This window comes from Oxyura jamaicensis, chromosome 2 (assembly GCF_011077185.1).
Source record: "Oxyura jamaicensis isolate SHBP4307 breed ruddy duck chromosome 2, BPBGC_Ojam_1.0, whole genome shotgun sequence".
Lineage (NCBI taxonomy): Eukaryota > Metazoa > Chordata > Aves > Anseriformes > Anatidae > Oxyura > Oxyura jamaicensis.
This window is the reverse complement of record NC_048894.1, coordinates 92,770,066-92,782,250: the sequence shown is the minus strand read 5'-3', so window position 1 is coordinate 92,782,250 and position 12,185 is coordinate 92,770,066. Positions and strand designations below refer to the sequence as shown.

Below are 12,185 nucleotides of genomic sequence, written 5' to 3'. Positions count from 1 at the left end.
GCCCCTTCCCCCCCCCCCCCCCCCCCCCCCCCCCCCTTTTTCTTTTTATTTTTTTTTTTTTTTTTTTTTTTTTTTTTTTTCTTTCTCTTTTCGCTGTGGTAGGATAGGGGGGGGTTTCTTTTCTTTCTTTTTTCTTTTCTCCTTTTTTCTCTTTTCCCCCCTCTCTCTTTTTAAGTCGGTGTTTAGAAGCGCTGAGGGCTTTATCCTCGTGTGGTTTTGTTTACTTTCTGTGTGTTTTGTGCTAATGGTTTAACTGGATTTTGGGAATGAAAAGGAGCATCTGTTTGCGATCTGTGAGCTTCGCTTAAGCCCAAGATGGTTGTGGTGGCCGCAGTTTCGGATTTCACTTTCTTCTTATTAGTTAAAAGGATCATTTGCAATTGCGTGTGCATAAACTATATAAATAAAACCATAAACTATATAAATAAGCTGCACGTCTAGATGGTTATATAGTTTTATAAACATACACATGCAGAGTCAGACACATATCTAGTCCGCACACACAAAGACCTGTACCCGGAATTTAAGACTAGAGCCGCTGTCGAGATCCTAGAAGGGGATGGCAGCAGGGTAGTTTGCTCTCCCTGCAAAGTGACAGGGAAACTACTTGCTTTCTGTTCGTAAAATGTGGTGCATAAATTGTCGTGCAGTCTTTATCCGGGATAGTATAAAAGATCTGAGGAGCTCGGTCGCTTGTTTTTCCTGTTGAGAAGCAGTAGGCGAGTGGCTGGAAGTTGCAGCGTGGTTGTGAACTGTGCGGGATATTGGGTGATGGTGAGCCTGCGAGTCGCCGATCTGCGAGGTTCAGAGATGTGCGGAAAGTTAGCCAGTTCCTTAGCGATATCTTTAACTTTTCTTGTATTATGCAGACTTAAATAAGCCCAATTTAAACGTTAAAGGGTGAATTAAAATGCTAATTACATCGCATTTAAACAATTCGAAACGGTGCATATCTTCTGATTTGCAAATTGGATTTGCAATGCATTAGTGCAGTGAATTGCTAAGTGACGGCTTTGTTGTATTTTCTATAGCAAAAAAGGAAACATCTTTTGAACCTTTGAGAGAAATGTAGATATCAAGACACTACCTGTAGGGCCTTTAAAATGTCTCCGTGGTTCAAAAACGATATTGGGAAATATTCAATTACAAGGAGCTGAAATTAGTCAGAAAGATTAAAACATCGCCGGTTTTAAGTGTGTGCCCGTGCCTATGCGTTGGGTGGAGGAAGGGGGGGGGGGGGGGGGGCAATTTAATGGCCTTTGGGTGCTGCTTCTCCCTCTCATAGAATATGGATACAAGACACCGTCCCGGGGAAATACAAATATAACCGCCGATCTCGCCTTGACAACTTACTAATGGCTATCAGCAGTAACAAATTGCCAACCCCACCGTTTTGTTCTGTCCAGGGCTCCCCTTACGACGCCCATACGACGGGGATGACCGGAGCCATCAGCTACCACCCGTACGGCAGCCCTGCCTACCCCTACCAGCTCAATGACCCCGCGTACAGGAAAAACGCCACCCGCGACGCCACGGCCACGCTGAAGGCCTGGCTGCAGGAGCACCGCAAGAACCCCTACCCCACCAAGGGCGAGAAGATCATGCTGGCCATCATCACCAAGATGACCCTCACCCAGGTCTCCACCTGGTTCGCCAACGCCCGCCGGCGACTCAAGAAGGAGAACAAGATGACCTGGGCCCCGCGGAACAAGAGCGAGGACGAGGACGACGACGAAGGCGACGGGGCAAGGAGTAAAGAGGAGAGTCCCGAGAAGATGCCCGAGTGCAACGAAACCTCCGCGGAAGACGAAGGTGAGCGCGGGGTGACGGCCCCGGCGGGGTGGCCCCTTTCTGTCCCGTCCCATCCCATCGCGTCCCCCCGAAAGCGGGTAGGTGGGGGGGGGGGGGGGGGGGGGGGGCCTTTAACAAAAACGCCCCCCCCCAAAACACACTCCCCCCCCCCCGGGCCGCCGCGGGCTCCACTCGCCGTCGGCGGCCGGGGAGGGCTGGGGGCGGCCGTGGGGGGCACGGGGGGTGGGGGGGGAGGCGGGGGGCGCCGCGGCAGAGCCAGCCCGTGGGGACAGGCGCCCCGAGAGTCAGCGGTGGCACGGCGAGGCCGCGGCGCCTCGCTTCTCGGCCGCTGCCTCTCTTCCATTCTTCCCTCCCGCCCCCCCTCTGACTGTGCCTTTCCGTGCCCGCCGACCCTCGCAGGGATCAGCTTGCAAGTCGACTCGCTGACGGACCACTCCTGCTCCGCCGAGTCGGACGGCGAGAAGCTGCCCTGCCGAGCCGGCGACCCCCTTTGCGAGTCGGGCTCGGAATGCAAGGACAAGTACGAGGACGTCGAGGAGGAGGAGGAAGACGACGACGAGGAGGACGAGGACGACGAGGAGGACATCGAGGAGGACGACGGCGGCGGCGGGGAGCGCGACCCGCCGGCCAAGCCCGCCACCTCCTCGCCGCTGGCCGCCGTGGAGGCCCCGCTGCTCGGCCACCCGCACGCCGACGCCGCCCGCAGCGCCAGCAAGGCGGCGCTGGGCGGCCGCGCCTCCCCCGGGCCCCCGACGCCGGCCAGCAAGCCCAAACTCTGGTCGCTGGCCGAAATCGCCACCTCGGACCTCAAGAGCCAGAACCTGGGCCAAGGCTGCCAGCCAGCGGCGTTGTCCTCGGCCACCCCCGCTTCCGCCCCGCACAGCGCTGCCTACTCGCCCTCCTCCCTCCTGGGGAGGCATATTTATTACACCTCACCTTTTTATAGCAATTATACAAACTATGGGAACTTCAACGCTCTCCAGAGCCAGGGAATCCTGAGATATAACTCGGCAGCAGTGGCTTCAAACGAGGGACTAAGTCAGACTGTCCTAAATGCCAGCTCTGTTCACAAGCAGAGCAGTGACTCTTTGAAAACGATCACTAACCAGCTAGAACAGCATTACAGGCCCTCTAGTTATGACTCAAAGAAAGGTAGGTGACTTATTTTTACCTCTTCCTTCCCCCTCCCACCTCGTCCCTTGTCCTTGGCTAGTGTGAATCCCTTGTACATTGTAAATATTGAAACATTCTCTGGACAAAACACTGAGTACACTGTCATCACTGCCATTGGCCGCATACTGAAGATGGGCAGTAGTGTAATCTGGGGATTAAAAATTGCATGTCACCATCCTATCAATACTTGCCTTTAGGAACACAGAGAGGAAATTTAAAACACGACTTTTAGATCACTCCTGCACGCTGCAGACAACGCTTTTAAAACCATTTTAAAAGGAAAACTAAAAGAAAGGTATCCGGAGAGCACTGCTGTCATTACCTTTAATTAATTTATTTTTTTTTCTGACAAACTGGTTTTGCTCTCTTTGTTGCCAGTATTCTCACGGTTCTTGCAGCTTTGGGTTCGGGTAATTGCTAACCTCGGACATGAAATTATGTGGAGTGTGACATTTTTAACGCTTTTTTTTTTTTTAGAAAGTTTTATGCTAATATAATCATCATCTTATAAAAAAAATCAAGATAAGGGCAATTATAGAATATTGTCCAGTCTTTAAAATACTTAGCTATGAATTCTGCATGAGCAAGAGTTGGGACATACACAAAGTGTATAATCTAGTTAGCTAGCTGTGTCCTGTGACTAACTGACGGTTATATTTTGACAGATCCCACTGAAGTCTGCACAGTAGGAGTACAACCATACCTATAGAAGTGCAATCACACAGCAATGCAAGTAAGTGAGAACATTTTCTATTACGGTGATCATTTGGCATCAGGTCTAAGAGTGCACAGATCTAGACTTGCTTAACGTTAATTTCTTGCTTCATTACATAAGGCTCTGATTACAAAGTACGACACTCTTTTCTGCTATTTTTAAGCCTCTCATTACGGCTTTTCTTTCTCGTGTTAGTCTTCGTTTTAAAGTCAGGTTAGACAGTTCCCTCACCTGCAATACTCTTTGCTTGTGTGAGACAAAGCCTTAAGGACTATTTAAATGTAATGGAAAGAGAGCTTTAAAAATATTCTTGAAGGTATTGTTGCTTAAAAACAAAGTGCTTGTGCTCACGTGGCAGTGCTGTAATTGCACATTTTAAGTGAGGTTTCCCGCAGTGACCATATATTTGAAATAAAAAGGGAGAATTATTAGAAATCAACATGCATCTTAAGTAGGTTGTTTTATCTACGAATTGCCCCTTGCCTGACTATCTTAATACCTCCATTATCTAGGGCTAACTAAACAACAACAAAAATTGCCTTGTCGATATTTTTCCAACTAATTCTTTGGCTAAGATAAATTAAATGAGAAAGAATTTTACCCTGCTTTTTTTTTTTTTTTTTTTTTTTTTTTTTTTTTTTTCATTCATTTTAATGGTGTTAGTGTGTAATTCAAGGATTTTTGGATGATCTGGTTTTTTCCTTGGTCCACAGGTAGGTGTCACAATTGCTTTGAAAAAAGTCAGCAAGCCATCATCTCTCCCCGAGCTAATATATATAACAAATCTCTAAATCCGGATCACATCTTGTGCCACTGTATAAAAGAAGACCACAGAGCACTATTAAATCTTCAGACTCTAATTATTAAACCAGAATTTTGTTGGACATAATGTGAGTTTTCTGGTATAGTATAGTTTCCCCAATGTATGTGTGACTTTTGAAAACAGACCTGTTTTTCTCAGGATATCTTGAATTGATCACTTCATTGCCACGGTATATATTCGATAGGTGTGATAGGATTTATTGTAAAATTTATTTGTAAAAGATGTATACTGTAGAGATAATAAAGACGTGATTGGAGAACTTGAGTCCTTACAAAGTGGAAACAAATTTGATATTTATTTTTGTAATGATATAAAGCTTCTAGTAATTTATGCAAGTTGTATTGCAATGGAATCTGAACTTTTTGTAAATAAATTTTGCCTTGTTTTTATTTGAAACGTTGATGGTTATACAATCTTTGGTTGTTTAACGAGAATTCTTTACTAATTTATATCTTTAATTGTAAATAAAAACAGACTAGTCTGCAACAATATGGTGTTTTTCGTTCATTTTCCCAATAATAATAATATATTATTCAGAAGATGATGATAGTTATAATTTCACTAGTACAGCTTAGACTATAAAATGAGTAAGCAATACAAATACGTTACAAAGATATGCTTTGCATAAATTAATTCCTTCTGGCTTAGTCCGTTATACTGAAGGTTTAAATACTCACATGTGTGCAAGCACATATTTGTATACATACATGCAAATGTGTAGAGAGTGATGTGAATACAGGCATGTTTCTTATAAACTATTTATGTTGGGTGTGAAGTAGCTCTTTATTAGAGTTAGCATTCACCGTTTCCAGGGAGAAAATAAAGAATCATAATCAGATACGGCTTATTTCTAATTTCTTTCTTTTTGCTTCTAGTTAAGCAAGCAAACACAAAAACATGAAGAGAGAAAAAAAAAAGTCCAGTTCCTGCTTTTTAATGACCTTTCCCCTTTTTTTTGTTTATATCAATGAATCATATATTTAATTTAATAGTCATATAAGAAATCCACCTTGATTGGACTCATAAGATCAGCTAACTAATCATTTTAATTTTCAGTAAAATAATGGGAATCTTCATATAATATAATTTCAGAAAAGAAACGAACAATCATTTATTTTCCCCAAAAGATAAATTGAGTGAATATAACGTACAGTTATAAAACAAGAATAATAGCTTCTTAGATTGCCCTTTAATCAATCATACACTTATTTTTCAAGAGGCTCATCTATTTTATTCCATGATTAATAATGTTCCAGCATGAGAGCATTATTAGATCCCAGCAGGGGAGATCCTGAATGCTTTTAGCTGCTTTAGAATGGTCAGTTGGGGTTCATTATGGTCTGATATTGAACAATTTATAAAATCTTGTCTAAACATCTGCCAGCTCAGATAGGCCGATGTGTCTGAAGATGGGAAATTGGTGGACCAGTTGATATTGACAAACGGATCTCTCTCTAGTGGCTTTTTCTTCACTGAAAATTAGTGGCCTCTTGCTCAGGTCTTGTTAGAAAGGGCATTTGAAAGTGATCTTAGATACTTCAGGCATCAGCCTTGGGAATGTTAACTGGATAAAGAGCCATGCTAGTCTGGAGTCAGGAAATACATTGTGGTTATATTAAACAGGGAGAAAGGAAGCTGTGTTTCTTAAATACATATACACAATCCCCATGATCCATCTTACCATCACCACCCTGCCCCCCACCACCCAATCATATTTTGCCCCTATAAAGCTGTCCAAAAAATTGAGAAACTGCATGTGTTTTTCAGCTGATAGAGTAGAAATTAATATTGTAATTCTGGAGAACTCTGGAATCCATCTAGCTAAATATAAAACACTGAAGATCTTTACAGCTGGAGGCCTACTCATCTTCTCATGTCGTTGAATGATACTTCCCTGCTCCTAAAACATCCTGTTTTAAATTGAGGTAAAATGTCATTCCGTCTGTGTACATTACAATTAGATACCAGCTAAAAAGTAATTTTTTTTTTTCCCCTCCTATTTAGTGCATGATGTAAATGCAAATATTTACTTTAATAATAGTCAAACCGTCTTTTATGTGCAGTTTGGGAAGATTTTACAGAGGTACTTTTTAAGTTAGGTGAGATGCCTGAACTTTCTCTTTCTCACTCTGCCTCCTACTTCATCTGCCCCCGCCACCCACATTTTATGTTCCAGGTCTCTGTTGGACACAACGTGTACATTTCAATTGGTAAAAATCAAAAGCTGTGGCAGAGATTAAAAAAGGCTAACGAAATTCCTTTGATGTTTATATGCCCGAAGACTTATAAAAGATTTCCATAATTTACCCACCCTTGCTAGTATTTAGACCTGGATTTCTTTCTGGAACGAAAAGTAGAAAGACTTGGAAAACTCGTTTTTAAATATTCACTATGTATGTAAAACCCAATGGACTTCTCTCATCCTCTGAGAAATTCACGAGTGGTTCATGGATACAGATGGGCGACACCCAAATGATTTGGCAAATAAACTTTTTTTTTTTTTTTTTAAAAAAAAAAAAAAAAAAAAAAAACAGAGATTAATGGGTAAGAACTGCATATTCAATGTCATTTGAGATTTAATAATCAAAATTGAAAGCAGGAGGAAAGTGTAGCCCTGTTAAATTGTTGGCACAAACAATGTGTTTATTTCAGGATAGCAAGAAAGAGTCATGAACGATAAAATACATCACTTTGTGTGCAGTTTATTTCATAACGATGCCAATCAACCCGCTGGGATTAAAATCTCACACCCTTTTCTATATTTAATCCCTCTTTCCCCACCCCCTCCCCTCGTTTTGTAGCGGGAAAGACAAACCCTCCCTTCTGCGGGGCCAGAGCTTTCATTAGAGCTGATTTATTGAAATTCAGGCTTTAATCTCAGGTGGGATCCCCGAGGAATTGGCACTGTCGCCAGATAGGAAGAAGGTTGTTTTCCACTTTGCACTTCCTGGGCTGCGTTTTTCCTCGCTCCCTGCGAATGTCAACATTTGTTCTCAATAACAGAGTTATTGTTTCAGGAAAGCTGCTCACCAACTGTCTTTGAGAGCGGAAAAAAAGCGTCACCCACCTTTGTTTGGCTGGAGACAGGGGGAAGGGATGGATAGGGAAGGAGGTAGCACTTAGCCCAGGCCAATAGCGAGCAGACGGACAGACGTGGGAATTGCTCCTGGACATGAGCTCCCGGTTGAAAGGGAACAGGCTAAGGGGAATTAACTAAGGGGACAGTTAATATAAAGCGCAACGGGAGGCTGCAGAAATAACAGGAATGATAATGAAAACAGTAACAACAACAAAAGAAAAAGAGGACGACCTTCCCCGGCGTCCATTCTCGGAGGAGGTCTTGAGGTTTTGGGAAGAAAGGTGATTTTTCAGGTGAAGAAACAAATTGCAAAATGCAGCGTTTAATCCAGCCTACCTGGCGGAACCCTCCTCACCAATGTCAAATACAGGGAGCGGAAGAAGGCTGGGGCCAGGGCCGCCCGGTCCAGCCGCTCCATGCCCAACCTCATGGGAAAAGAGAAGAAAAAAAAAACAGCCCTCTCGCCACTGGTGGAAGTTTCTGCCTCCTCCACATGTTACATTTCACTTAAAGGCAGTTCAGACTCACCGCGCCGCTGAGAAACCTTGGTGGGGATGTAATCAATACCGGAAGGGTTTTATTGTTTATTAACCTCTTGAAGGAAAAAATAAAATAAAAAAGGAGGGAGAGAGAGAAATGGAATTTACATATAGGTCGATTTGTTGCCTTCTGTATTCAGACATTTCCCGAGTGCTTGGGCAAGCTTCTCATGATCCAGCTACTCGAAAAGAGCCTTTGCAGTGTAGGAATTGAATAATAGTGGTATATGTCTATATATATATATATTATTAATAGCAGTGTTGCACATTAAATATGAATTTTACCCCTTTGTTTTTAATCCAGTAATTTATAACTCAGGTATGTTCCTGGCTTTTAAGGAAATAAAAGAGAAGGGGGGAAAAAAAGTTAAGAAACAAAGGGATCCTCGGTGAATATTCAAAGCACCCATGCATCTAATCCCTGATTATTACTCGGTGACTCTGAAGCGGAGTCTTTATTAAAACGGGAGAGGGGAAGTGCGGACGGCAGAGCACCCGATGGCAGAGATGCAGCTGGGGGCTGCGAGGGGCTCTGGAGCCCTGGCAGGAGCGCGTTACCTGCGAGCACCGTGGCCGGGGGTATAGCCGGACTCCTGCAGCCTGGACCCGTGCTCCCTCCCCCCCGTCGCCATCCCTCCCCCCAGCCTAGAGTCAGAGGGGAATGTCACCGTTTCACGTCCAATCCCGGCCGAGCCGGCAGTATTTTCCCTTAGCAAACGCAAGGAACGGAAGGACTCGGGGCAGGCACCGTGCGGCTGCTGAGCCGCGTCCCTCACTTTGCTCCGTTCGGGATTTGGGGACCCAAAGGAAAGACAAGAAGGCTGGCACCTGGGCCCGGCCCTCCTCGGAAAGAAAGGCAGGAGCGGAGGCCTGCTGCAAAAGTCATTTCTGCTTCACTCGGGCTTGTGTCACCCATGACGGGGGATTTCAAAAGAGCACATATTTGCGAGGAAATGAAGAAAAAAAGAAGAAAAAAAAACTTCGTGCTCTCCGTGCGGCGGCCGTGCGGATACTGTCACTGCTCGGGCTCTTAAAAACCGTCCAAGGGGAAAAAAAAAAAAAAAAAAAAAAAAAAAAATGTGCATTTTTATGGGGAGATAAATTGACAATTTATTGTGTATAACTTCTGATCAATTATTAATCGTTAGTGTCAACAACTGGGTTATAATTACGTTCACTTATTTAAAGGAATATTTATTTTTTCTTCTCTCTGATCTGGTAATTAGTTAATACTCTGGAGTAATGAATTCAAAGCTGATTTGATAATGTTTGAGACAGGTTTTTTTTTTTCCCTCTCTTTTGGCAGCCCCTCTCGCGGGGGGAAGGTGTCTCTCCACCCCGTTTGCAGAATTGTCCATGTAAAGGCAAATCGCACCGCGTTTCACTTTTCAGACTATAAATAACGATTCTGAGAGGAAAAGGGCGAAATGACAAACAAATAGAGCGCAGCTGGAATGAATAAGACTGATCAAAGTTAGCGGGGGCCGACGCTTCTCGCAGCCGCAGCAGGTCTGAGTCCCATAAAGGTGCCAGCAACTCTTACCTCTCTCCCCGAGATCAAGGGAGAGGGTGAACAGGATATTTTAACCCCCTGACATCTTCTCGCGAGCGGTGGAGGGAAAGGCAAGAGGAAAAAAAAAAAAAAAAAAAAAAAGTGAGGCAAAGGAAAGGGCTGAGTATTTCGTGTTTAGCGGAGTTCTCAGTGCTTTCACGATCGCGTAGGCAAGGGAATATGGGGAGTTTACCTGGAGCCCGCGGAGCCCCCCGCCCAGCCCGCGTAGGATGCGTGGGGGGCAAAGGGGCAGCAGCCCGGGGCTGGCTCTGCTCCGATCCTCGGTGCGGGCGAGGCACAGCCGTGCGCGCTTAAATGTTCCTGAGTATGGCTTAGCCCCTGGGGATGAGGAAGCAAGAGTTTTTTTTTTTTTTTTTTTTTTTTTTTTTTTTTTTAACCTTCCTTGCGGGAGCTCAGCAGAGTTCCGTCATGAAGAAGGGTAGCCCGCAGGGACAGTGGCTGTTGCTCCCAGGTTTAGGGCGTAGGTAACCTCCCGGGACCTGGCAGCGAAGGGCGAGTTAAGCATTGAAAAGCCCCCATGGCCCCCTACCACACATGCATGTGGTGCTGAGCCGATGTAGGAACTTCAGCGTTGCCCCCAACCCGCTCCCCTCGCTTTTTTCCAGACTTCACTTCATTTTGTATCAGACAAGGCTTCGGAGCCAAAGAGCACTTTTCGTTTTTAGCGAGGTGAGGCTCATTTGACGGCAGATACGCGTGAGATGGAATATGTGTATCTAATATATATAATAGGCATATGTTTTATATATAAAATGTTTCCCCCGTGCAGCAAAACTGCAGTGGGAATTGCAGTGCAAAATGCAAGTTTGAAAATTAATTCATCCTGACAAGGTTTGACATCGCCCGGCTCCCTTTTTCCTGCAACTCTTTCCGTAAATGAATGCCGCTTCCACAGTGTATGTTTTAATTTGTCACATCAAGGCAATAAAAGGCAGCAATATATACTTAAGCCAGTTAACATTGTAATAACAGGTTTAAAGGAGCAATTAAATGGTAGTGAGTCGCATGTCTGACTTTCTATAGGCATTACCACATCAATGGTACCTTTTAGACTGACTATAACTTAGCATGATTGTCTCAATTAGTTTAGCTACATGATAGTTATTGTGAACTCTTTGTGAGTAATCAATGTTACGCAAGCTTATGAGAAGGAGTCTTAAACAGGGGTGAGCACTAGCTAAGAAACATGGACTTCCTATTTCCAAAAAACACCTTTCTCCCCCCATCCCCCTTCTTGATCTCCTTCCCCCAGCCCGAAAGAAAGAAACGGTAATTTATAGTCTTATCAATCTGTTTCCGCGACCGATGTAGCTGAACGTAGATTTACAGGCAAATAACTACTTCTGCCGCCGTTGATAAACGAAACAGTTTCTCGAATTCAGCGCGGATGGCGAGTCACCCCTGCTACATTTCTGATTTTTTAAGTGTCGTCTGTCCCGGCGGTTTAAGGTCACCATTCGGCCCCGAAGAACAAATAACCTTGAAGGACGCTCCCATGCAACGGTTCGTGTGGATCCCGTGCTTATGGGCGCCCAGGTTTCACCTTGCTGACATTGGAACGAATCCGAATCGGCGTGTGGCAGAGAGAGACTGGCGTGTACGTGTGCGTGTAAACCCGAACCTGGGTGCTTAGGGGGAGAGCAGCGGGCAGAGGGAGGAATGACTGCGAAGCCGGGTTATAAATACAAAATAACGCAGCGAGGAAAATCCTGCCGGAGCAACCGGCCGTTTAGTAAGTAACTTGTTAGTTCTTCTCCACCTACAGAATATTTCATTAAATACCGAGCCACGGGTGGCTAATGCAAAATACAGAGGGCTGCAAATTTATTGAGACTTGCGTGAACTGCTTCAAAACACTAACAAGTTTGTAATGTTTTCTGTCACGGGGAATAAAAAAATAAATTAAAAAAAATAATAAAAAAAAACGCAAGGGAGAGCGTGTTCTATTAAAATTTAAGATAAATATGTTGCAGGAATTTCTGTTGGTGAAGTTATTCTCATTAGTCCTAACAATGTCTCACCATTAGACAAGGCTGGAGTCAGCCTCAGTCTCAAGATTTCTGATCTGCAAGCTTTTTTTTTTTTTTTTTTTTTTTTTTTTTTGCATGCACATTACATTTCTGTCATGCTTTGCAGCAGAACACGATATCCCCAAAGAACCCAAAGAAGAAAAAAAATACTCTGACAGCAACCATTAGTTAAGAGTGCAATGAATAAACCCCTTGCACAAGAGTATCAGGACTAATTAAGATTCTGTTTAGCAGCCCTGGATGGAATGTTAATGTAGCTTTGACTAACTGGGAATAAGCAGGGGGAAAAACTGCATTTTAAGAGGAATGCTGGGGTGATAACATCTCTCACTTCTTCTGTCCAAGGTCTGCCCAAGCCTGTTACAAAGTCATTATCTCAAATTACTCCTGTACTTCATTTTTAGAGGGTTTGGGCAAGATCCCCTGGCGTTGAAGTGCTGC

General features: G+C 44.2%; 1 protein-coding gene across 1 annotated transcript in view; it reads left to right on the top strand.

Moving 5' to 3' along the window:
* The window catches only part of IRX2 (iroquois homeobox 2), a 5,980-nt gene extending 1,462 nt beyond the window's left edge, over positions 1-4,518 (top strand). The window contains exons 2-5 of the mRNA XM_035319780.1: positions 1,407-1,812; positions 2,212-2,964; positions 3,651-3,718; positions 4,414-4,518. Of these exons, the coding sequence (XP_035175671.1) occupies positions 1,407-1,812; positions 2,212-2,964; positions 3,651-3,694 (1,203 nt within the window). The 3' untranslated portion in view covers positions 3,695-3,718; positions 4,414-4,518. The remainder of the gene's footprint in view (positions 1-1,406; positions 1,813-2,211; positions 2,965-3,650; positions 3,719-4,413) is intronic.
* The last annotated feature ends 7,667 nt before the right edge of the window (positions 4,519-12,185 follow it).